Source organism: Rosa rugosa, chromosome 2, assembly GCF_958449725.1.
Source record: "Rosa rugosa chromosome 2, drRosRugo1.1, whole genome shotgun sequence".
In the NCBI taxonomy this organism is placed as follows: Eukaryota; Viridiplantae; Streptophyta; class Magnoliopsida; order Rosales; family Rosaceae; genus Rosa; species Rosa rugosa.
Window position 1 is genome coordinate 39,721,867 of NC_084821.1, and position 24,214 is coordinate 39,746,080.

The following is a 24,214-nucleotide window of genomic DNA, read 5'->3' on the forward strand; positions in this document are numbered from 1 at the left end:
ATTAAATTGTTTAGATTTCTATATCATTCCTCTGTTTAAAACACAAGATATTTTAAAATGCTTTTGAAAGATTTTGATTACGGTACATTGCAACATGGTATATATCTTATGATTTAGTGTCATTGTTTAGTATAAAACAATATATGTTAACATTTTTTTTTTTTTGAGAAAAACAATATATGTTAACATTGAAGCAATACGAAACATGGAATGAATTATTGACTTCACCAACAAAAAAAAAACTTTTTTTTTTATCAAAACAAAAAAAAAAGGAATGAAATATTGTTCAATGGTGTTCACATGGTCAGTAGCTGATCAAGGATAATTTCCTATCATATTCAATGGTCAAAATCTAATGGTAGTTGAGCATTTATTGATCAGTTACTACGTTCTATTATTGATTGTTTCTCACAACAATGAGAAATTTTATATACACATCCCTAACTTTTTAGGGTTAATTACACATAAGTGCATATTTGAATGTTTTTTTAGTCATAAGACCACCAACTAGTTTTTTCCCTCATAAGGCCACTAAATTAAAAATGGTGTTATATTTTGGATATAAAAACTAATATATTTACATAAATGCCACTAGAGTAAAAAGTCAACAACCATTCTCTCTCTCCTCTCCGGCGAGGTCTCCGGTCAACTCCGGCCGACCTCCGGCGGGTCTTCGGTCGACCTCCGGCCAACTTCCGGCCGATCTCCAGCGACCACAAAAGCTACTGTCACTAACACCAAAAGCTATTGTGGCTAGCAACAAAAGCTACTATGATGAAATTTCCGGCGAGGTCACAAAAGCTACTATCACTAGCAATAAAAGTTATTGTCACTAGCAACAAAAGCTACGCTAGTGAGATTTTCGGCAGTCACAAAAGCTACTATTACCATTAACAAAAACTACTGTCACCAATAAAAATACGCTCCGAAAAATCAAAAGCTACTAACACCATTAACAAAAGCTACTGTCACAAACACAAAAAGATACTCTCACCAGCAACAAATGGCTACTGTCACCATCACCAGTAACAAAAGCTACTCTCACCATCACCAAAAGCTACTATCAAGCAAAACAAAAACTACACTAACCAACACCAAGACCTACTCTCACAAAAACCAAAAACTACTACCAAGTAGAAAAAAAGCTACTCTCATAGACTGAGAAAGCTATTCTCAAAGTCTAACGAAGCTATGAAAATAAAAGCTACTTCCATAGTTTTAAAAATCTACTACTATAGTTGTGAAAATCTATTACAATAAATGTCGAAAGCTACTGTCAATGTGCTAAAAAGGCATTATAACAAAAGCTACTAACATCAGCTTGAAAATATACTAACAGAGACATAGAAAGCTACTATCACCTTGTTGACAAACCACTATAACAGTTATAAAGAGCTACTAACGTGAAATCTATCAAAATGAAACGGACATGATAAAAACACTCCAATCAAAACATCAAAACAACTATAAATTTACAATATCAAATACTCCAATCAAAACACTCCGATTTCAACCAAACACAACAAGGACTTGATAAAGTAATCCTTCTTAACAGAAAGTTCAGCAATTGGATTCAAATTACATAAACCATGCATTGCAAATATAAACAAAATCCGACAATTGAAAACTATTTTCAATCTATCACCAATAGTAAAAGCTACTATCACCAACATTAAATGCTATTCTCACCGACACTAAAAGCTACTTCATACTGCATTCCTTATCTAGCATTTTCTTTTGTCTCAATTTGCTCTCTTCTTCTCACTTTTACTTCCCGCATCACATATGAGACTTTGGAGTATTTCAAAACTGCAAGAAAGAACAATGAGAGAAGCTTTAGACAATAAAAAAGAATTGCCAAGATCTCAAAAGCTAATAGGTTGATTATCACCTCAGTTTCATCATCCAAAATAAGATCAAAAGCATCAGAAGCTCAAACTAGTCCACTCAATCCCCCTGGAAGACTAATTACAAGGCCCTTTTCATTGACTTCAGCAAAAACTCCCCAAACCTTCATCTCAGGAGATATATTATGACCATAGGAAAAGCAATTATAAGTATATCAACATCAAAACGCTTTTCAGCCAAACACAACTCCAATTAGGAATAAAAAATACTTAATTGAGTATTAGAGAAATGATCTCTTAGAGTGTTTGGGTAAGTGGGCAATCTCTTAGAGTGTTTGGGTAAGTGGGGTTCATTAACCCAAAAATTGGGTAAATGATCATTTTCCCTTAGTAAAATGCTAGAAGAAAAGATTGCATATGTGGTGTATTGAGTAAGGGATGTGTCTTAAGTTATTAGGGGTGTGTATTTAAAACTACTCCACAACAATATAGAAAAATATCTAAACAATTTCTTGTCAGATAACATCTAAGCGGTTCATAACTTCATATCCATAAAAATAAAAAATAATAATAAAAAAAACCATTAAATTCAACCTACATGTGTTTTTAGACAATGCACAAATTAGAATTCAGGTCATTAATTAATAGAGACTTTCGCATACATATTATCACAATCTTTCTTGGTATCTTTTTCCTAAATTGAGGGGTTTAAGAGCAATTATCTCTTTATTTCAATTTTCAAACTATTCTCATTTTGATTTCCTCTTATTTCTAATGTCTAATCACTCTAGCTCATAAAATACCAAAACCACACAGATTCAAATCCATGGAAAACAAAACCACCCAAATTCAAATTCATCGGTGTTGTCAGTCAACACATAATTTTGAATTGAGAAATTTTTAAGAACAGTACATGAACTTAAGGCCATTGAGAATTAAGGTGGCCAAAGTTTTGAAACTATCACATGTTCATGGACTTTTAAACCCGACCCAATTTTCATACATACCGTCACTAACACTGTTAACAGGTATGCCACGTGGCATATTAATAAGGGCAAATCCGTCTCTTCAAGTTTGATGGAAAAAAAAACTGGTATGTAGCACCAGCAATTGCTATGGACACTCAAGACTTCTTCTCTCTACACCCATCTCTCTCTCTCTCTCTCTCTCTCTCTCTCTCTAATCCACAAAGCACTCAAGCAAACCTCTGGTTTTGCCGACACCGGAGCTCGCATACTAGATCTTCTGGATGACAACGATCGTGACCGTCCAATAGGCACGGGTTCACCATATAAATAGACGGCAATGCCTCTTCATTCTTACCATCGGAGGAGTGAAGAAGTGGCACAGGTACCACCCTGGAATGGTGGCTCTCCATGAAATCTAAAAGTACTAGAAGAGCACGGAGTTGCTGATAAGGAAGCTTCCGTTTCCAGAGGCTTGTTTGTGAAATAACATAGGACTTCAAGACGGACCTGCGTTTCTAGAGCCACACCGTGTTGGCGTTGCAAGAGGAGGCGGAGGATATCCAGCTTGCGAGGAGAAGCAGGGGTGAGAGTGCTTAAGCAATTTAGGCTTTGTAAAGGGGATTTAAGGTTTATTAGTCGCGGCGGAAGATGGAGGAGACCCCGACTGTCGTTGATGGAGTCATTGCCTCCGGTAACGCACACCGTATCCGGCCCGACCCACATCAAAAAACTCGATAATGAATTTGAACCATTGAGAGGCTCAATCACTCTCTCCCGACAACCCGACGACCAATTCAAACCGTGGAGAGGCTCGACCACTCTCTCTCAGTGGCAGTTAGCTCCGGCGGTCCAAGTGAGCTCCAGAGAAAGGTCTGTGGTTACGGAGGGACAGAGGGAGGGAGGGGGGGGGGACTAAATTACCCCTTGTAAAATAAATAATGGCATAAGTGTTAACGGTGTCAGTGACGGTATGTATGAAAATTGAGTTGGGTTTAAAGTCCATTACTTATGTGAGAGTTTCAAAACATAAGCTATCTTAATTCTCAGTGATCTTAAGTTCGTGTATTGTTTTTAAAAATTTCTCTTATGAATTTAGATAATTAATTAGTAAACTTTTACGCCATCTATCCCAATATCTTTTTCCTAATTCCTTCCATGTTTCTATCTCAAAATTTTCGCATTCCCTCTTATTATTTCTCTAAAAAATGGCCAATGAGGAGTAACAAAACTGTCAAAAAAGAAAAAAAGAAAAAAAAAATGCTGATGAAGTCAGGTCACTATCAAATCGTCGTCCCCAAAAAGCAGCCGACATCAGACGCGAATACGAATTGCTGTTAGCACACTGCAACGCCGCTGCACAAACCTTCATAAAACGAATATAATACACAGCAATAAACAAATACCCCACGTGCCTTTTTACAGAACGCTAGCTGACTGTGACTCCGGCGATTACGTCACCCTTTGTTATATTGCGCACGCGTTATTCATGCAAACCCACCCTCCTCCTCCCCGTCGCTCTCCTCCTTCTGTCCGTGCCTGTTTGTCAATTCCATAATTATTCAAAAATAATATCACCACTCTCAGTGCGCCCTACCCCACTCTATCCCACCCCCTTATATAACCCCCTCCCACCTCTCACCTTTCACAATTCACATTCCCTTCTCTCATTTCGATATCTCAGTAATTAATAACCATGGCTGGTTTGGAATCCATGTCCACCGTTTTCTGCTTCCTCTTCTTCTCCTTCACCGCTTTGTTCTCTCTCTTCTCCCTGCTTGTATTCATTCTACGGCTCCGGCCCTGGTGCAACTGCCACGTCTGCCGGAGCTTCCTGACGTCGACCTGGACCAAAGACTTCGACAACTTCTGCGACTGGTACACCCATCTGCTGAGGAAGTCTCCGACGGGGACTATCCACCTCCACGTCCTCGGCAACATCGTCACTTCCAACCCGGAAAACGTGGAGCACATCCTCAAAACCAGGTTCGACAACTACCCCAAAGGCAAGCCGTTCACTGTGATCCTCGGCGATCTTTTGGGCCGCGGGATCTTCAACGTCGACGGCGACACGTGGCGGTTCCAGCGCAAGATGGCCAGTCTGGAGCTCGGCAGCGTCTCCGTTCGGTCCCACGCGCTCGAGGTCGTCGCCGCCGAGATTCACTCCAGGCTGATTCCGCTGCTCGCCTCGGTTTCCGGGAAGGAGTCAAACGGCGGCGTTTTGGATCTGCAAGACGTGTTTCGGCGATTCTCGTTCGACAACATATGTAAGTTCTCTTTCGGATTGGACCCGGGTTGTCTCGAGCCGTCTCTCCCCGCTTCGAAATTCGCGGATGCGTTTGACATGGCGTCGAAGCTGTCGGCCGAGCGTGCGATGACGTCATCGCCGATGCTTTGGAAGATCAAGCGGTTTTTCAACGCCGGCTCCGAAAAGCAGCTCAAGGAAGCAGTTACAATGATCGATGATTTGGCCAAAGAGATGATACAACAGCGCCGGGAAATGGGCTATGGCTCCAAAAAAGACCTCTTGTCGCGATTCATGGCCACCGTCGACGACGACCAGTACCTGAGAGACATAGTCGTCAGCTTTCTCCTTGCGGGCCGTGACACCATCTCGTCCGGGTTGACCAGCCTGTTCTATTTACTGTCCCAACACCCGGAAGTGACGCAGGCCGTAAGGGAGGAGTCCGATCGGGTCATGGGTCGGGCCGGAGCAACCCCGAGCTTTGAACAGATGCGGGAAATGCATTACTTGCATGCAGTGCTTTACGAGACAATGAGGCTGTTCCCGCCGGTGCAATTCGATTCCAAGTTTTGTCAGGAAGACGATGTGTTACCTGATGGTACTTTAGTCAAGAGTGGCACTAGAGTTACCTACCATCCCTACGCAATGGGCCGGATGGAGAGCATTTGGGGACCCGATTGCCTCGATTTCAAGCCCGAGAGGTGGTTGAAGAACGGGGTTTACTCACCGGAGAGCTCCTACAGGTACCCGGTTTTTCAGGCAGGGGAGAGGGTGTGCTTGGGCAAGGAGTTGGCTCTGGTGGAGATGAAATGCGTCGCCGTTGCCCTTATTAGGAGGTTCGATTTTCAGGTTTCGCAACCCGGTCAGGCCCCCCGGTTCGCGCCGGGTCTCACGGCCACCGTAAGAGGCGGGCTACCAGTTCGAGTTGAAGAAAGGGAAGGCTAGGGTAGCTGGATGTTCATGCAAATGTTGCTTAGCTAAAACTTTCATTTGCCTTTCAGGGGCAAGTTAGCGTCTAGGGCATTAGATGAATAATGCTAACTTAGACCAACCCTTGGGCAAAATATTTAAGCAGTAGTAGCCCGGTACATACTTTAATCTAATGAAGAAGCATGAAACATTCATATGTAAGCAGTCGTCTCTTATCCATATATAATAGATGAGCATTTGATTCCCTTTTGCCCTTGTATATATTTATTGTGTAGGCTCATGTATAGCGAGCTAATTAACTGCCTCAACAAATTGGTCTTTGCATATTTGTTTTTGAACATGACCCCTATTTGTTTATGGGCCTAGCTAGCTCCTACCTCGTCTTAGATATGGAGTTTGACGATGAATATCGATCATGTTTAAGTTGTTGGCTTTAGCAGCAGTATCTCCAAGATAATCATCATTAATGGAACATCAATATCTTTATATTGATTTAGTAGGAAGGGAGAAGGTAAATCAGTATAAAGATCTTGATATGGTATGAAAGAAGAAGGCATTTGTTGAGTTACGCAACATTTCCCAACCAATCTTTTTTTATTTATATAATTTTATTATCTTTTCAAAGAAAAGTAAATTAATTATATCAAAAATCATTTTGTTAGTCCTTTAAAAAAAAAAAAAAAATTGGTTAGTTATTTGACTTTTGTCAAAATGTCTAGTAAATAACTTTGGTATGAAACATATTCTTTTGACGATATCCGGAGGAAAACCTAGGGTTGGAAAACAGAGTTTTGTTGCTGTGGCTTGTCCGGCGGCGTTCCCACGTCGATGGCGGCTTCTGGCTGCGTCGGCGTGTGGTGGACGTTGCCGGACAGGTGGTGGACTTATTAGTTTCTTCTGGGGCGAGAGAGTTTCGGCGACTGCAACATCGAACGACGACAGTTTTCTTTCTCAGGCCTTTGGCTGGGTCACGACAGGGGTGGAGGCTCCTGGTTATGGATCTGATGGGTGTGAGCGGCTGGGATGGTTTCACTCCGAGGTGGAAGGGGATAGGAAGGTGGAGAGTCAAAGGGTGGTGGTGGTCAGCAGATCCAGGCCTATGGTGGCGGTGCAGATTGATCCCTCTTTCATGGTTTTCAGTGCTCTTCTTTGTCAATGGTCCAGTTTTGGTCCTAGATATGGTCGGAGACTATGTAGACAGTGGAGGTGGAAGGTCACATGGCGGGCTTGGGTGGCTACAATGGGGTGAGACTGTGCGGCTGGGATTAAGGCGGTGGTTTGCTGGTGGTTGGGGTCTGATGTCGAGGAAATTGGAAGCGTGTTGCGGTGGTCAAATTCTCTTTTCTATTAGGTTTTTAGTTTGTGGTTTTTGGTTAGGTTTTTTAGGTTTAGGTTTTTGTTTAGGTATAATAAGTCCCTCCTCAATTGAGCGAGGGTTAGGTTGTTTTGGTTTCATGTGTAATACCCCGAAAAATTCAAATTAAATTCCATGGATTTTTAGAAATGATTTCACGATAGTAGGAGCGAGTACGAAGCTTGGAGAAGTTGTGGAATTAGTTCAAACAAGTTTTATTCGAAAACGAACATAAGTTAGGGGCTCGTGAAAAGTTGACTTTTTATGCTTACGGAATTTGAGAAAATTTCCTTCATGAAAGTCGTAGAGCTCGTCGATACGAACTCGTGCATATGTAGAACGCGAAAATCGGAGTTCGTGTGAATTAGTTATGGATTTTTGAAGATATTTCCATTTTGGTATAAATACATTTCTATTTCCGGAAATTGCAAACAAGGACAGAATTTCCAGAATTACAGAAATCCCTCCCCAGTTCTCTCCCGAGCCCAGCCGCGCCTCCTCCTTTCGCCTCCATCGTTCTCCCAACTCCGGCCACCTTTGGCCGAGTTCTTGGAGGGCTTTTGCTCGCCTTGGTCTATACATGAAGTCTGGGCAACCAATCGAACTTGAAACGAGCTGGAGAAGAAGAATCGAGACCGAGAAGTGGGACTGCCAACGACAAAATCGCTCTTCCCCCACCGTTTTCTGGGCTCTCCTTTGTCCGGCCATATCTCCCTCCACAGACCTCTAATCGACTTGCTTCCAAAATCAAATTCGTTCGCCCTGAAGTCCTTTAAAACTTTCAAGAAGACATCGATGGGAAATAACCATCGTGGTGGTCTCTGCAAGTCGAAGAACATGGTGCAGCCGAGTTGGAAATCGCCTCACTTCGCCACTATTGTTCTCCCTCCTCCGGTCACCTTTTGCCATTTTTCTTGAAGGGATTATGCACTCCTGAGGATGTAGATCATTTATCCTAAGGTGGGTTGCATCAAATCGAGCTGTGGTGATCGAATTCGCACGATTTGGAAACTAGGGTTCATCCGATCTGAAAATGTTGTGAGGTAAAATTCGACTCTTTTGGCTTATAATCTGACTTTGGTGTAGTTATGAAAAGTGAAATTGGAGTTGAGATGAAGGACTTTGATGTTGGGAGTTTTGTCAAATTTTGACTTTAGATGGGCGGCGGCGCCGCCACTGTGATGGTGGTTTCCGGCGACCTCCGGCCACTCCAAGGGCAGCTTCTGTCCATTTTTGTGTTCTACGTGTCGATACGATCGTGTGCATATATAATTCATAATTTTTGGAGATCGTATGATTAAGTTATGAATTTTTAAGTTTCGATCGATTTCGATCGTTAGATTTGTGATCTGTGAAGTTAGGACCGTCAGATGGACTTGTAGTTTTGATATGATGATCTTATGACTGTCCCAGTGGCTTTGTGTGGTCATGGGCGAAGATCCGACCGTTGGATCTTCGTATAAATGCAAAACAGTGATTAGGGAGGCGATTCGTGAGAATCCGTCCGTCGGATTTTCGTATAAATTTGTGAAGATGTTAGTAAGGACGATTCAGAAAGATCCGACCGTTGGATCTTCGTGATGATTTTTGGAGGGTGATCCTAAGGGCGATCCGTGAGGATCCGACCGTTGGATCATCATTTAATTTCGATCCGACCGTTGGATTGTCGTTTGAATATGTTTTTGAGTTATTGGCTAAGTTAAGGTCATGTGTGATTAGGTGATTGACGGTCTCCCTTGGGTGAGCGATTTCGGTGTGTATTGTGTTGAATTGAAGACGCAGCGGGAATATCGAGGTGAGTAAATCGCACATGGTTCATTCACGAACCGAAATTCGGTGATTTTATTTAATTGGGAAATTGTGGAAATTGTTTTATGAAAATAAATATTTGTTTTAAATTATATGGACTTGATCGACTACGGTCCAGAGGTAAGTAAAATGTATTTAAACTATAAAAATGAATTTCTAGATTTTATTGCATGTGAACTATAGTTGGTATTAGTGGTCACTCTTGTGTGGGTGACTACGTATATATATATTTACGTGGAATATATATTGGATGGTGTGACATCGGGTGAAGTATTAATGTGATTTACTGAGTTATATTTTGAGCATTACCCTTTGGAATATGTGATTTATCTTAGATGTTGTGTTGTCTATGATAATGGGTAATTGAGTAAAGTGCGATAGTTGAGTCGTTGAGATGAATTAAATGAGGAGTCGAGTGAATTGAGGAAAGCAGTCATTCGTAAGGTGAACCTTGGCCCAGGTGACACTTTACGATACAGTTAGAGCTCTAGTCTGTCTGCCGTCATACTGCTTGGGGGATAAACGAGTTATCATATGCCCTTGGGTATGACATGACATACTGAATGGGGTGATTAATATAATTAATCATAAGCCTGTAAGTATGATATACTGAATGGGGTGATTAATATAATTAATCATAAGCCTGTAAGTATAATATACTGCATGGGATGATTTATATAAATAAATCATAAGCCTGTGAGTATATATTGAGTAAGAAGTTGTTTATTATTGAGTAGTTATGATGAGATGTGAGTTGATTGATGCTTGAAGTGATGTTGTACACTTCAATTCTTATGCAAAACAAAATTAAAATGTGCTTGAGTTGATTGTGTTACTTTAAATCGTGCAATCCTTTCATTTACTCATACGAGCTTTGCAAAAAGCTTACCGGGTTTGTATTGTTGCAATCCCGGTACACTATTCAAACGGTGTAGCGGGTAATCCTGCAGGTCAGGAGAATCAGGGCGGTGATCGAGTGGGTTAGAGTATTTGTTATAGTTTTACAACATTTGTAATTGTGAGGTGAGTTATGCTCATTTGAGCCTTACAATATAATTTGGTGAGAGTGTGTTGTAATAAACAAATTTGAGATTTGGTTTATGTAATATCGAGCGATGTGAGGTGTGGTTGTTTTGAGAAAAAAATTCAGGTTGTATTTTTGTGAGTTGTATTAATTCATGTTTCGGATTTGAATTTGTTATTCAAAATTCGGGGCGTGACAGTTTGGTATCAGAGCGTAAGGTACATATTTGGTGATAATCAATACTTTCCGAGTGATGGCCCGTCTGCAGCGGATCCCCATCATATACTCTTCGGTATTGGTATAATCATTGGGTATGTCTTAGTATGGGGTCTAGACAGCGTGTATGTCCGTAGGACGGTAGAGTTGCCTTCTAAGTTCATATTAGAATAAGTTTAGTTTCCGCGAGTTGTGATCTTCGAGGAATGGAAACCTCCGGATTTAACTCTGATGAGTCAGTGAGGATTGTTTATGGAAATGAGTTTCCTTTTGTATGTAGAAGTGTTTGGTTGAAGGCATGGTGTGGACCTATGCTCGTATCTGATGTGGATACGAGTATTAATTGATAGTAATTTTGCCTTCTTAAGTTGGACATACAGATGCATTTGAATAGATTCTAGACTCATGTGGAGTTGTGAGTAGTGTTGCGGTTAGGGAAGAAATTATTGTGGTTAATTCTTCCATGTGCTTGTAAGTTGTTGAGCAGAGTTTGAGGTGCGAGAACGGAGTTTGATCTCGTGTTTGAGTGATTGAGACGAACGACTATATATTTGAGTTCTCTCCGAGTACCTAAAATCTTAAGGGCTATTTGAAGTGGGACTAGTGGTAGTTTTAGTATTTCTAAATTTAAATCGAGATCCGAGGAACATGTTTTGTATACGTGGTTGATGTTGCGAGCATCATTTTGATTGATATTTTGCGTTTCACAAAGACAACTGGATTGGAAATTCTCCGTTTGGACACCTTGGTCTGTTGACCTGACTATGACTTGTGGACATAGTTTTATTTAAGTGAAGGAAATTGATTTTGTGAACTAGTTTTCTTAAGTTTTGGATCGTAGTATGGAGTTGGACTGAAGTGAATTTGAGGTTGTTTGTGTTTTAAGTTTAAGTAGGCGGGACACTTAAAGTTTTGAAATGGAGTTTGATCTTGGTCGGTAAATAATGAGGAGATTTAGAGTCAACTCTCTGTAAATGTTATTAGATGAGGGTGTGTTTCTGTGGTGATGGATTTTAGGAGAAATGGTTAAGTGCAATTTTGGGTATTGATTGTAGTGACATTGTTGGGTATCCATAGTGGTTCAAGTGAATTACTATGCGATATGGAGTTTGATTCGGTTTCTAAATCGTAAATTCATAGGGTATGAATTGTGGTAAGTTTAATGGAGCAATTAATAGAGGAAATGGTTGAGATTTTATAAGAGTTGTAAGAGTAACTCTAAAGACGTGGGTTTTTCCTAGCTAACTCAGGATGTGTTTAGCTTTATAAATCCCTAATCCTATCGATGAAATTGTTGTGTTTGGTTTGACTCAGAGGATACTAGCTAGACCTCGATGCGACTTAATTGATTGTTGGAGTCTTTTTGAGTGATTGTTTTTATTGCATCATTATGAAAGATGTGTGCAGTAGAGTTGTTTATGGTTTTGAAAATAGTATTGGGTGACCAAGGTTCGATCCTTGGTGTTGTTGTTGGTTAAACAAAAAGAAAAGAAAACATGCACACCATCTTATTGATTTTACTTTACAAAAAAAAAAAAAAAAAAAAAAAAAAAAAAAAAGGAAAACGAGGACCATGCTATACTAAGCCTAGTCAGCAGCTCCGGATGGATTGAGGCTGAGCTCAAGAGAAACGTTTGAGCCACTGTGGTAACCGCCTGAGCCACCAGAATAGTAACCAAAAGCGCTACCTTCCTCGGAAGTAGCCTTCAGGTTACCAAAGACGTCCTCGCCGTGCACGGGGAACAGAGGAAGAGTTTGAACCTCCTGGTGATCTCCTCCTCGTTGTTGCAGGGATGTTTGTCCTCCTGTTGTGCCAAAAGAGTTGTACTGGTATTAGTGTTGAAGTGTGAGGAAGAATATGAAACAAAATTTAAATCAAGAAATCCTTCATTACCAGTAGAATAGGTGGAACCAAAGTTGAGATCAATGGATCTACCATCATCAGTAGAACTAGTGGACCCAAAATTGATGTCAATGGATCCACCAGCTGGCCCAAAATTGATGTCGATGGATCCACCAGCACCAGTAGAACCAGTGGACCCAAAATTGAGATCAATGGAACCACCAGTACCAAGAGAACTAGTTTCCATGGGCACTGGAGCAGCCTGATTACACCTATTCATCTGCTTCTCTCGAGCCCTGACGTTCTGGAACCAAAAGTAAATGTTCTTACCCTCAACATGTCCATACTGGTTCAGCTGGAGGCAGATCTCGTGAATGTGCTCTGTAGTTGGGCACTTAAATCCCTTGACGTAGTAAAGATCATTGAGGATTCTTATTTGTTCTGGAGTAGGAATCCACCTGGTACGGCTTCGCCAGAAATCCATGTTGGCACTACTTCCAGCTGCTTGGGTGTTTCCTCCCTCCTCTGTTGGTTGCTGTTGTTGTGGTTCCATTTGTTGCGGGGTTTGGAGCTCCATTAGTTGCAGAGTTCGTGGCTCTTGGGTCATGGAGTGAGAGGATGTGAAAATCGAGGAATACATGGTTTAGTGTTTGAGGGAGATTTTGTTAGAAGGATTGGAGTTGTTGAACTGGTGATTGGAGATCTGAGATTCTCAGAGGAAAGATGAGATCGAATCTTCAAATGGAAGAAAAGATCTGAGAAAGAAGGATTGAAGATTTGGAGGAAAAGATTGAAGATCTGAAAGTTCAGAGGAAAGATGGGATTGAATCAACTAGATGGGAGAGAAGATCAGAAGAGAAGGATCGAAATTGATGAAGAAAGGATTTGAGAAGAGAAAGGCTGAAGAGTTGAGAGAGAAAGACTTGAGCTCGGAAGAAAATTTCTTTTCTTTTGGAGTGAACAGTTTTTCTCCAGAATGCACCTATTTATAGAACAAGGTGAGCAGATCTCCACCGTTGGATGAACGATCTCAGAATTTGAATCCACGCGTTGGATTAAAGTCGCCCCGAAACCCGGAAAAGCTGTTGGCGCGTGTTGAGCGTGTAAGGGGACAGGCCGAACCTCGAGACGCTGTGGCAGACAGCTTTAGCCGAAAGTGATTTGCTTTCCGTAAATCACGGAAGAGACGTGTCGTGGCACGTGGAGTGTACCGACAGTTTGTTGTTATTCTATCGCTTATGATAGAATAAATAAAAGAAGTTGCATGGATAGTAACGAGAGCAGCTGGTGCTCTAGTGGTTGAAGAGCAAGGCTCTTGTACAAGAGGTCAGAGGTTCGAACCTTGCCTCTCGTTTATTTTTATTATGTTCGCTTATGACATAATAAGTATAACATTTGTACACATTATATTAAGCACAGCTTGTGCTCCAGTGGCTGGGGACAAAAGTTTTGTGCAGCAGGTTGAGGTTTCGAACCTTGCCTTCCCCGTTATTTTATTTATGTCGCTTATGACATAATAAATATAACACGTGGGCATATATTAATGAAGGCAGCTCTTGCTTCAGTGGTTGGGAGCAAAACCTTCGTGTTCGAGGTCGGGAGTTCGAACCTTACCTCTTACAAATATTTTTGGATCTCGTATATGCTTGATATACGGACGTATATACGGTATGTACGGTATACATACGTATATACGGTCTGTATGGTATGCATACGTATATACGGTATACCTACGGTATGTACAATTTCATACCGTAGCCGAGCTAAAAAGTTGTGGGCCAAATAGTAAGCCCAAATGTTAGGCCCAAATAGTAAGCCCAAATGTTAGGCCCGATTTGTAGGCCCAAATGGTAGGCCCAAATGGTAAGCCCAATTGTTCGGCCCGATTAGTAGGCCCAAATGTTAAACCCAAATTGGTTTGGGCCGGTTCGAAATGTGGATGGTCCGATTTCTTCAGGCCCAATTGGCCAGCCCTAGTGCTTAGCCCAGGGATTGAGCAAGCCCAAGTCATCATCATTGGGTGACATAATTTATTGGCGTGCTTTTGGGGATGATTTGTTTTGAGTGATGCATCTCTATGGTTGTGTAGAATAGTGCATGCTTAAGTTTTACTATAGAGATTTACCGTGATGCTAATGGAGTAGCGAAACGCTTTGTGGGAGTGTTTACTGTGCTTGTATGCCAGTACAGAGTGATGATCTATGTGAAGATCTATGTGATGATCTATGTGAAGATCTATGTAAGGATCTATGAGATGATCCATTTGATGATTTTGTGTAATTGATGTGGAGTGATGTTGAGCAGTTGTGTTGTGCGTTTACGTTTGTGATGAAAGGATTTAGTGGCCATAGGAATGTATTTTTATACAAAGGATTGTGACTTTGTAGATTACTACAGATTTGGAAAAGATGGAGATTTTATGATTAGGTCAACCTTAATCGAGAGGAATTGACTTACGCTCAAATTTCGGGACGAAATTTCTTTAAGGAGGGTAGATTGTAATACCCCGAAAAATCCAAATTAAATTCCATGGATTTTTAGAAATGATTTCACGATAGTAGGAGCGAGTACGAAGCTTGGAGAAGTTTCGGAATTAGTTCAAACAAGTTTTATTCGAAAACGAACATAAGTTAGGGGCTCGTGAAAAGTTGACTTTTTATGCTTACGGAATTTGGGAAAATTTCCTTCATGAAAGTCGTAGAGCTCGTCGATACGAACTCGTGCATATGTAGAACGCGAAAATCGGAGTTCGTGTGAATTAGTTATGGATTTTTGAAGATATTTCCATTTTGGTATAAATACATTTCTATTTCCGGAAATTGCAAACAAGGACAGAATTTCCAGAATTACAGAAATCCCTCCCCAGTTCTCTCCCGAGCCCAGCCGCGCCTCCTCCTTTCGCCTCCATCGTTCTCCCAACTCCGGCCACCTTTGGCCGAGTTCTTGGAGGGCTTTTGCTCGCCTTGGTCTATACATGAAGTCTGGGCAACCAATCGAACTTGAAACGAGCTGGAGAAGAAGAATCGAGACCGAGAAGTGGGACTGCCAAAGACAAAATCGCTCTTCCCCCACCGTTTTCTGGGCTCTCCTTTGTCCGGCCATATCTCCCTCCACAGACCTCTAATCGACTTGCTTCCAAAATCAAATTCGTTCGCCCTGAAGTCCTTTAAAACTTTCAAGAAGACATCGATGGGAAATAACCATCGTGGTGGTCTCTGCAAGTCGAAGAACATGGTGCAGCCGAGTTGGAAATCGCCTCACTTCGCCACTATTGTTCTCCCTCCTCCGGTCACCTTTTGCCATTTTTCTTGAAGGGATTATGCACTCCTGAGGATGTAGATCATTTATCCTAAGGTGGGTTGCATCAAATCGAGCTGTGGTGATCGAATTCGCACGATTTGGAAACTAGGGTTCATCCGATCTGAAAATGTTGTGAGGTAAAATTCGACTCTTTTGGCTTATAATCTGACTTTGGTGTAGTTATGAAAAGTGAAATTGGAGTTGAGATGAAGGACTTTGATGTTGGGAGTTTTGTCAAATTTTGACTTTAGATGGGCGGCGGCGCCGCCACTGTGATGGTGGTTTCCGGCGACCTCCGGCCACTCCAAGGGCAGCTTCTGTCCATTTTTGTGTTCTACGTGTCGATACGATCGTGTGCATATATAATTCATAATTTTTGGAGATCGTATGATTAAGTTATGAATTTTTAAGTTTCGATCGATTTCGATCGTTAGATTTGTGATCTGTGAAGTTAGGACCGTCAGATGGACTTGTAGTTTTGATATGATGATCTTATGACTGTCCCAGTGGCTTTGTGTGGTCATGGGCGAAGATCCGACCGTTGGATCTTCGTATAAATGCAAAACAGTGATTAGGGAGGCGATTCGTGAGAATCCGTCCGTCGGATTTTCGTATAAATTTGTGAAGATGTTAGTAAGGACGATTCAGAAAGATCCGACCGTTGGATCTTCGTGATGATTTTTGGAGGGTGATCCTAAGGGCGATCCGTGAGGATCCGACCGTTGGATCATCATTTAATTTCGATCCGACCGTTGGATTGTCGTTTGAATATGTTTTTGAGTTATTGGCTAAGTTAAGGTCATGTGTGATTAGGTGATTGACGGTCTCCCTTGGGTGAGCGATTTCGGTGTGTATTGTGTTGAATTGAAGACGCAGCGGGAATATCGAGGTGAGTAAATCGCACATGGTTCATTCACGAACCGAAATTCGGTGATTTTATTTAATTGGGAAATTGTGGAAATTGTTTTATGAAAATAAATATTTGTTTTAAATTATATGGACTTGATCGACTACGGTCCAGAGGTAAGTAAAATGTATTTAAACTATAAAAATGAATTTCTAGATTTTATTGCATGTGAACTATAGTTGGTATTAGTGGTCACTCTTGTGTGGGTGACTACGTATATATATATTTACGTGGAATATATATTGGATGGTGTGACATCGGGTGAAGTATTAATGTGATTTACTGAGTTATATTTTGAGCATTACCCTTTGGAATATGTGATTTATCTTAGATGTTGTGTTGTCTATGATAATGGGTAATTGAGTAAAGTGCGATAGTTGAGTCGTTGAGATGAATTAAATGAGGAGTCGAGTGAATTGAGGAAAGCAGTCATTCGTAAGGTGAACCTTGGCCCAGGTGACACTTTACGATACAGTTAGAGCTCTAGTCTGTCTGCCGTCATACTGCTTGGGGGATAAACGAGTTATCATATGCCCTTGGGTATGACATGACATACTGAATGGGGTGATTAATATAATTAATCATAAGCCTGTAAGTATGATATACTGAATGGGGTGATTAATATAATTAATCATAAGCCTGTAAGTATAATATACTGCATGGGATGATTTATATAAATAAATCATAAGCCTGTGAGTATATATTGAGTAAGAAGTTGTTTATTATTGAGTAGTTATGATGAGATGTGAGTTGATTGATGCTTGAAGTGATGTTGTACACTTCAATTCTTATGCAAAACAAAATTAAAATGTGCTTGAGTTGATTGTGTTACTTTAAATCGTGCAATCCTTTCATTTACTCATACGAGCTTTGCAAAAAGCTTACCGGGTTTGTATTGTTGCAATCCCGGTACACTATTCAAACGGTGTAGCGGGTAATCCTGCAGGTCAGGAGAATCAGGGCGGTGATCGAGTGGGTTAGAGTATTTGTTATAGTTTTACAACATTTGTAATTGTGAGGTGAGTTATGCTCATTTGAGCCTTACAATATAATTTGGTGAGAGTGTGTTGTAATAAACAAATTTGAGATTTGGTTTATGTAATATCGAGCGATGTGAGGTGTGGTTGTTTTGAGAAAAAAATTCAGGTTGTATTTTTGTGAGTTGTATTAATTCATGTTTCGGATTTGAATTTGTTATTCAAAATTCGGGACGTGACATCATGGGTGTGTCGTGGTCGATCTGGTCTTTTGTCGGTGCTTTTTGGTTATCAACGTGATGGTGAATCACCCTTACACGTGGTCTGGCGGTTTTGGATCGCGGTGTCCGAACGGGTGAAAACAGTTCATCGTAATGTTGGTGGCTGGGTTGTATCGGTACATGTTTGGTGGTTACTCATTGTAGCTCGCGGGTATGAGCGTAAAATTTGGTTAGGGGTTGAGCCTTTTTGGCTCATGGAAGTCACTCATGTTGACGGTCCCGTAACTATGGATCTAATGCTATGTAATCTGTTTGGTTATTAATGAAATTTTCATCTTCTCAAAAAAAAAAAAAACATATTCTTTTGACAAAATTGACTTTTTGAGTGGTTCATTATTTTACGATATGCCGAGAACCGACAATGAGAGAAACCTAATACTGACAATTGGAAAAAACTAGTCAGAGAAGATTCTTTATGTACATTTTTCTTTTTCACATTAAGATTTTATTTTTTTTAATTTTTTTTTTACCATAGAGTTGAGATTTCGTTAAAAACATAAAAAAGAATAGTAAAAAAGTACAAAGACAAGGGGAGATATGAAAACCAAAATGCCGGCCTTCAGAAAAAACAGTGACAAAAGTCAAATAATTGACATTAGTCCCACATGCGCGCCTTTAGCTTCACTGTAGACATACTATTCCTAGTAAAGTATGATTAGCCATGCTTCGTGAAAAATGATAAGAATTACTTTAAGTTTTATGAATCATCATACTTTGTTAATAACCATGAGAGACCTACAGATAAGATACAAAATAAGAAAGATTTTATATCCGGCTCATTTCTCATAATTTAAGTAGTTTTTTTTTTGATCGGGTTAGTTGTTAGTAACTCACACACCCATGTAGTGGTATCCCAGCGCCAGAACACCTGCACCGACATTGCGGCAAAAGCCTGGTAAATCCAGACTAATCCATTGCACCGCAGACGCACGAACCCAAAGGGTCCCTCAAATCTGCTGGCCACGGGATGGAGCTGGGATTCGAACGCTAGACCTGGGGGTTTCAGACTAGGCCATTCGACCAACACACAACACCACGTGGTTTCATAATTTAAGTAGTTAGAGGTTGTAGTTAATTATCATTATCCTACTCCGAAAGAGGAAATAAAGTAATTATTATCCTTCTCCGAAAGAGGTAATAAAGTTGTGGCATTGTCAGATAATCCTGCATCGTTAAGCACTTCTAAACTTGTCGAAATGCTAAGAATGCATGAAACACGAGGGAATTGAAGAGAATTGTTTGAGACAAATAGTGTTTAAAATATTGAAGAGAATCGTATTTTTTCGTTTTTGGTTTGAGAATAGCAAAGAGTATTCTGTGGTCCAAAGTCTAGAAAACCGCGCGTCCGGTGCACGCGCCGTATTTAACCGTGGTGCAGGTGGACCTTGGTCTAATATGTTGTGAGAACAGAATGTCTCTGTTGTAGGAAAACAAACTATGTTGTCGGTTTGGGAACTGATATCTATTGCCGTCGGATAGATGCAAGGCACTTACAATTTTCTGGAGACACAAATCGACAACATGTTCAGAAGCTAGATATTATAAGATCGCCACAAGAAATATGTAAGTCGATGTATGTGCCATAGAGTCGATGTATGTGCCATAGATAACGTGGGCTACAGCCCCGTGATTTGCATTATTATAAAGGTTTTCTTCGACAAGGTATCATGCTATATCTCCCAGATTTATAGGTGAAGGTATCCAAATTTCAAGTAGAAACCAGAAATAGTTGGATGCTATATATATATCTCCCAGATTTATAGGTAAAGGTATCCAAATTTCAAGTAGAAACCAGAAACAGTTGGTGCATTGATTCCATCAACTTGGATCAAGTTTTGTCGCAGCATATGGATTACTGTGTAGTGTACTAGAATCCAACCTTTAAGCGTGTTAATGTATAGATCCACTGTCGATAAAAGATGATATGAAAGAGTTTTTTTTTTAATAACAGAAAGGAAAAAAAAAAAAAAAACTAAAGGTCAAAACCTCTAAGAACTCCCTTGCCCAGCTGATCTAAATGGAACGTTGGAGACATCAACATAAGGAAAGAGAAAAACCATATAGAGTGGGAATTATGAGCCAAATCTGGTAGTTGATCCACAACAAAATTAACTTCCCCATAAATATGTCTAAACATGATCGAATCAAAATGAGCATCAATCTTTCATTATATCCTGAATTAAAGTCTTTATCCTCCATGGGACAGCAGCACGACCATTAATACGATCCAACATAATTTTTGAGTCTCCTCCCACAATAACATGGTGATGCTAATGAAACATGGCTGTATGTAGACCATCTCTAAGCGTTGTTGCTTCTGCAATAAGAACATTAGTGTTTCCTAAATTTCTACAAGCACCAAACAGAGGATTTCCATCCGAGTTATGGATTTTAAAACTAGTAGTAGCTTCATTATCTCTCACAGAGCCATCAAAATTCAGTTTAACCTTCATTATCAAAATTCAGTTTAACCTTCATTGAGTCGGGAGGCTTCTATTTAATATGATAATACTTAGAAACAGTGGCAGGGCCACAGTGGGGCACACTGGGTCCCGTGACCCAGTCAACTTTTCGCTATATATATAATTAAACTGCTCATATGGCAAACAGTCAGCTTAGTGTAGTGGGTCTGGCATGTTCTTGTTATATTAAGGTCCAGGGTTTGATTCTAGCAACCATCAATAATTTTTGTTTAAATTTTTTTGCAGTTCTAAATTTTTTCTGTACAATTTCTAAAAGTCCTCACCTGGGATGAAGTTCTAGCTCCGTCACTCGTTGATACTTTTAAGTGATGTAGAGAACTCTTGTAAAATAGAAAAGCATAGTTGCAAATACAAATTTCTTGTTATTTTCTAAGATTTTTTTATGTTTTTATATTTTTTTCTTTGTTTTTGTGCCCCAGTAATCCTAAGTTTCTGGCTCCGCCACTGCTTAGAAACTTTAGGCTGGATGACCTTAGGGTTAGCTTTGCAGTAGTTAAGACCCATAATGAAAGCCCCAAAAACAGTTTTATTAGGGGAAGCTGCTTACTGCTGGAAAGCCATCTTATTCCTGGTGTTCCAAATGGACCAAGCAATTAGGAAAATGTGATTCAGTAAATCGACTTCAAAAAGATTCTTATTAACATGATCTATCCAAGTAGTAAAAGACTCATTCCAGTGAATGAGATTTCCCACATTGGAAAGAGACCAAACTTGATTCGCAAAAGAACAATGCATAAACAAATGATCAATAGTTTTTATGGTTAAATTGCAAAGAGGACAGATATGAGGGATATTAGGATTGAAAACAGATAACCAATCTCAGGTTTTAAAACAGCCTCTGATAAGGGTCCAAGCAAAAAATTTTCACTTTAGGGGGTAAATTTAATTTCCACATTTTCTTTAACAAGGAGGACCTTGAATGAGAAGGAACATTTTGGGATTGCAACCAAGAAGCACTTTTAATAGTAAAAGCTCATGAAGGAGAAGGACCCCAAACAAACTCATCAGGGTAGGAAACATGGGTATAGGAGTAGCAATTATTTTGTTAACAATATCCTCAGGGAGAATATGTAAGAGAGCATCTTTGTTCCAGGAGAAATTTTGAATAAAAAAGGAAACCTTGAGAGACCAATCCAACAAATTTATATCATTTTCAGGAATAAGTAAGTATAAAGGAAAAGGTAACACCCAATTAAAAGACCAAAACAAAATGGAGTTCCCATCACCTACAATCCATCTTAAACCTTCAAAAAGTAGGTCCCTAGCATCTAAGATTCCTTTCCAGGCTAAAGAAGAAGAGGATTTTTCAGGAACAGTGAGAAACTGATTATGTTTAAGATATTTTTTAGAAACTAGTTGAACCCACCAATTATCTGGTTGGATTCAAATTTTTCAACCTAACTTAGCAAAGCAGCTTTGTTAAAACACTCAGCAGATCTTATGCCTAGACCTCCTTTCTCTTTAGATAAACAGGCTTGAGACCAAGCAATAGGAGTGTTAGGTCCTTTTTCTTCTCATGGTATTGATGTTTTAGTCTTCAACTTTTTTTTTTATAGGAATAAAAAGTAAGAGAAAAGCAATGGATCGGATACAACAAGTCAAATTCTCGTATGCATAAGTAACTCATCATGTCTAATTTTGGTTCTTGATTAAATCATTTATTGGCAAGTGAAATTAATGTAAAGAGGCAAAGAAAAGCAATGGATTGGAAACGATAAGCAACAACATAAAAAAAAAAACTGTCGAGCCAACCAAAGTGTTCGAAAGTCTGGGTTTGATTCGATTGTTTTATGTCCAAAAATTAAATTATGGTTGTATATAGAACTAAACTGATTCACAACTAATTTAGTTTGATCCAGTAATTGCTCAAACAGACACTAACGGGTACCTAATGCCCTCCTGATTAATTATAGGATTAAATTCAGTTTACCTCCTCTAAGGTTTGGGGGTAACTTCATGTTAGTCTCTGTGGTCTCAATTTAATCAGAAACACTCTTGAGCTTCCCAATTTCAGTTAGCAGTGTCCAATTTCTCAAGCTTTGTCCAAATTGGACGTTAACTGCTGACGTGGACCCAGGCTTGGAGGCTAAAATGGTCATTTTCTCTCTCTTCTCTGAAACCTTATCTCTGAACCTCCTCTCTCTCTTGCTCAATCTCTTAAGTCACCACTTTCACACTCTCGCTCTCTCCGAATTCACCCTTAAACCGCCAAACGAATCAAATTGAGAGGGAGAGCTAGAATGACAAGTGACATAGCCGTTGTGGATGTTTCAATTTCACCTCAATCCTCTCTCGGCTTTCAAACTAGGGCTAAAACCCTAGGCCTCGAGAACCTTTAACAACAGCAGTAGCAATAGCCACTACAATTGCAGAGTTTGGAGCCGAACTCCTGTTCGTAGTCGCTGTACTATCTTCAGCTCTGAAGACTCCGCTGCAAAACGACAGTAAGAAGCAAGTGGCGGAGGAGGCCAAGCGTCGACGCCCACGACATCATCCTCATCAAAAGCAAGATCGCCATCGAGATCACATAATCGGAGTTATGATCTTCATCGAGGTCATCACCAGCCGTGTAATCATTGCTAGCCTGGCTCTCTTCGTCGTCCCCTCTGCTTTCATTTCTAGTCACACAACACTCGCACACCGGAAAAGTATGGACGAGTTTCTCGTCGGAGGCCTTTTATGCAGTCTTGGTCTAATTTTGGTTTGCAGATATTTTGGGTATTAGAGGAATGCAGATTTATATAGGGTTGGGTTCGGTTCGGCACTAGAGCCATAGACCTGAAACCACCTACTATACCGGACTAGTTTGCTACATAAAATGGACAACCATTACCGGCCACAGAAGTCAGTATACCAACATCTCGGGATACCGAGAGACTCGGTTGGTAACGGTTGGTTGGGCCTCCAACTGAGTTTATAATTGGGCAAGAATTCTGCTACGACCCAACCGAAATTTTAAAAGGCTCAAATGGCCAAACCTGTCAGCAAATGAAAAACTCATATAATTATATGAATTTAAAGGCCCAGACCAATAAGTAAATGAAAAAGAAGCAAAAAACTCTCATTCATCAACTTTGGTTCATCACTTCATTACTTCATACAAATTCTAATTCAATCATTCATATTTCATGGTTCACACAAATGATACAATAACTAAGTTGACAATAGTTGAAAACAAAGTGTTCAAGGTTGCTGTGCTCCCTTAAAGACTCAAAGTTTCTGCAAATTCAATTTAGTTCAAAAGAATAAGAATGCTAGTAGTTCTGCAAATTCAGTCAATGAAGAAGAATTTAGGCAGTTTCTGCAACTTCAGTCAATGAACAAGAGAGCTTAGTTGTAGGTTGCTAGGCATCAGTTTGTGTAGAGCTGGTATTGGTCATTGTTGCCTCTACTCCTTGATTAAAAACATTTTATGCAAAATGCCAAAGATGAGTTTAAAAACAATATCATAATTCGTAAAATAAATAATAAGAAAATATGAGTAGCTTACCCCTCTCAAGTTCCTCCGAAGTGTGGTACATCTCAAGGTCATCTTCAGTGGGATCTTTGTAGAAGTTTGGGGGGTCAGATTTTAACCAATCCGAAGTGCAGATAAGGACTTTCACCATTTTGGTGTCAATGAAACTCTAAAAGGATCCACCACTCTGGATCCTAAACTAAATCCATTCTCAAAAGCCAATATTGAGTAAGGAATAGCAAAAATATCCTTTGCTAACTTTGATAGGGCTGGATAGGTTAACTCATTAGCCTTCCACCACTTATTAATTTCAAAATTCATTGCAAGGAGGCTAACATACCTATCCGATAAATACTGATTATACTTACATGAGCATTTGCCTAAGCATAATTAGCTACAATGATCCACGCTCATATTACTACCAGCGGCACAGTACCGTCAAGAGTGTTACTTATGGAAACACTGCTAGACGGGCTATCGCCTGAGCCCCGACTCAGCCCAAGATCACCGCCAACACGCCGCCACGCGTAGCCCCAAGAATGCCTCGCTGAGGTATTAGAAGCTGGGAACTGAAGC

At 40.2% G+C, this 24,214-nt stretch overlaps 1 protein-coding gene and 2 long non-coding RNA genes across 3 annotated transcripts; all 3 read left to right on the plus strand.

Annotated features, from left to right (window-relative positions):
- Nucleotides 1–4,451: 4,451 nt before the first annotated feature.
- On the plus strand, nucleotides 4,452–6,232 carry LOC133733605 (cytochrome P450 94C1). Its single transcript, XM_062161243.1, has one exon. The coding sequence runs from the start codon at nucleotides 4,509–4,511 to the stop codon at nucleotides 6,000–6,002; it is 1,494 nt and encodes a 497-aa protein (XP_062017227.1). The 5' UTR covers nucleotides 4,452–4,508; the 3' UTR covers nucleotides 6,003–6,232.
- A 1,570-nt stretch (nucleotides 6,233–7,802) lies between these two features.
- LOC133728172 (uncharacterized) lies at nucleotides 7,803–10,189 on the plus strand. Its single transcript, XR_009855659.1, has 3 exons — nucleotides 7,803–8,384; nucleotides 9,061–9,136; nucleotides 10,086–10,189. It is a non-coding gene; the product is annotated as an uncharacterized LOC133728172 (long non-coding RNA).
- A 4,899-nt stretch (nucleotides 10,190–15,088) lies between these two features.
- LOC133728470 (uncharacterized) lies at nucleotides 15,089–17,475 on the plus strand. Its single transcript, XR_009855863.1, has 3 exons — nucleotides 15,089–15,670; nucleotides 16,347–16,422; nucleotides 17,372–17,475. It is a non-coding gene; the product is annotated as an uncharacterized LOC133728470 (long non-coding RNA).
- The last annotated feature ends 6,739 nt before the right edge of the window (nucleotides 17,476–24,214 follow it).

Excerpts from the sequence above, each read along its gene's own strand:
- LOC133733605 (XM_062161243.1), top strand. The coding sequence starts at position 4,509 with ATGGCTGGTTTGGAATCCATGTCCACCGTTTTCTGCTTCCTCTTCTTC.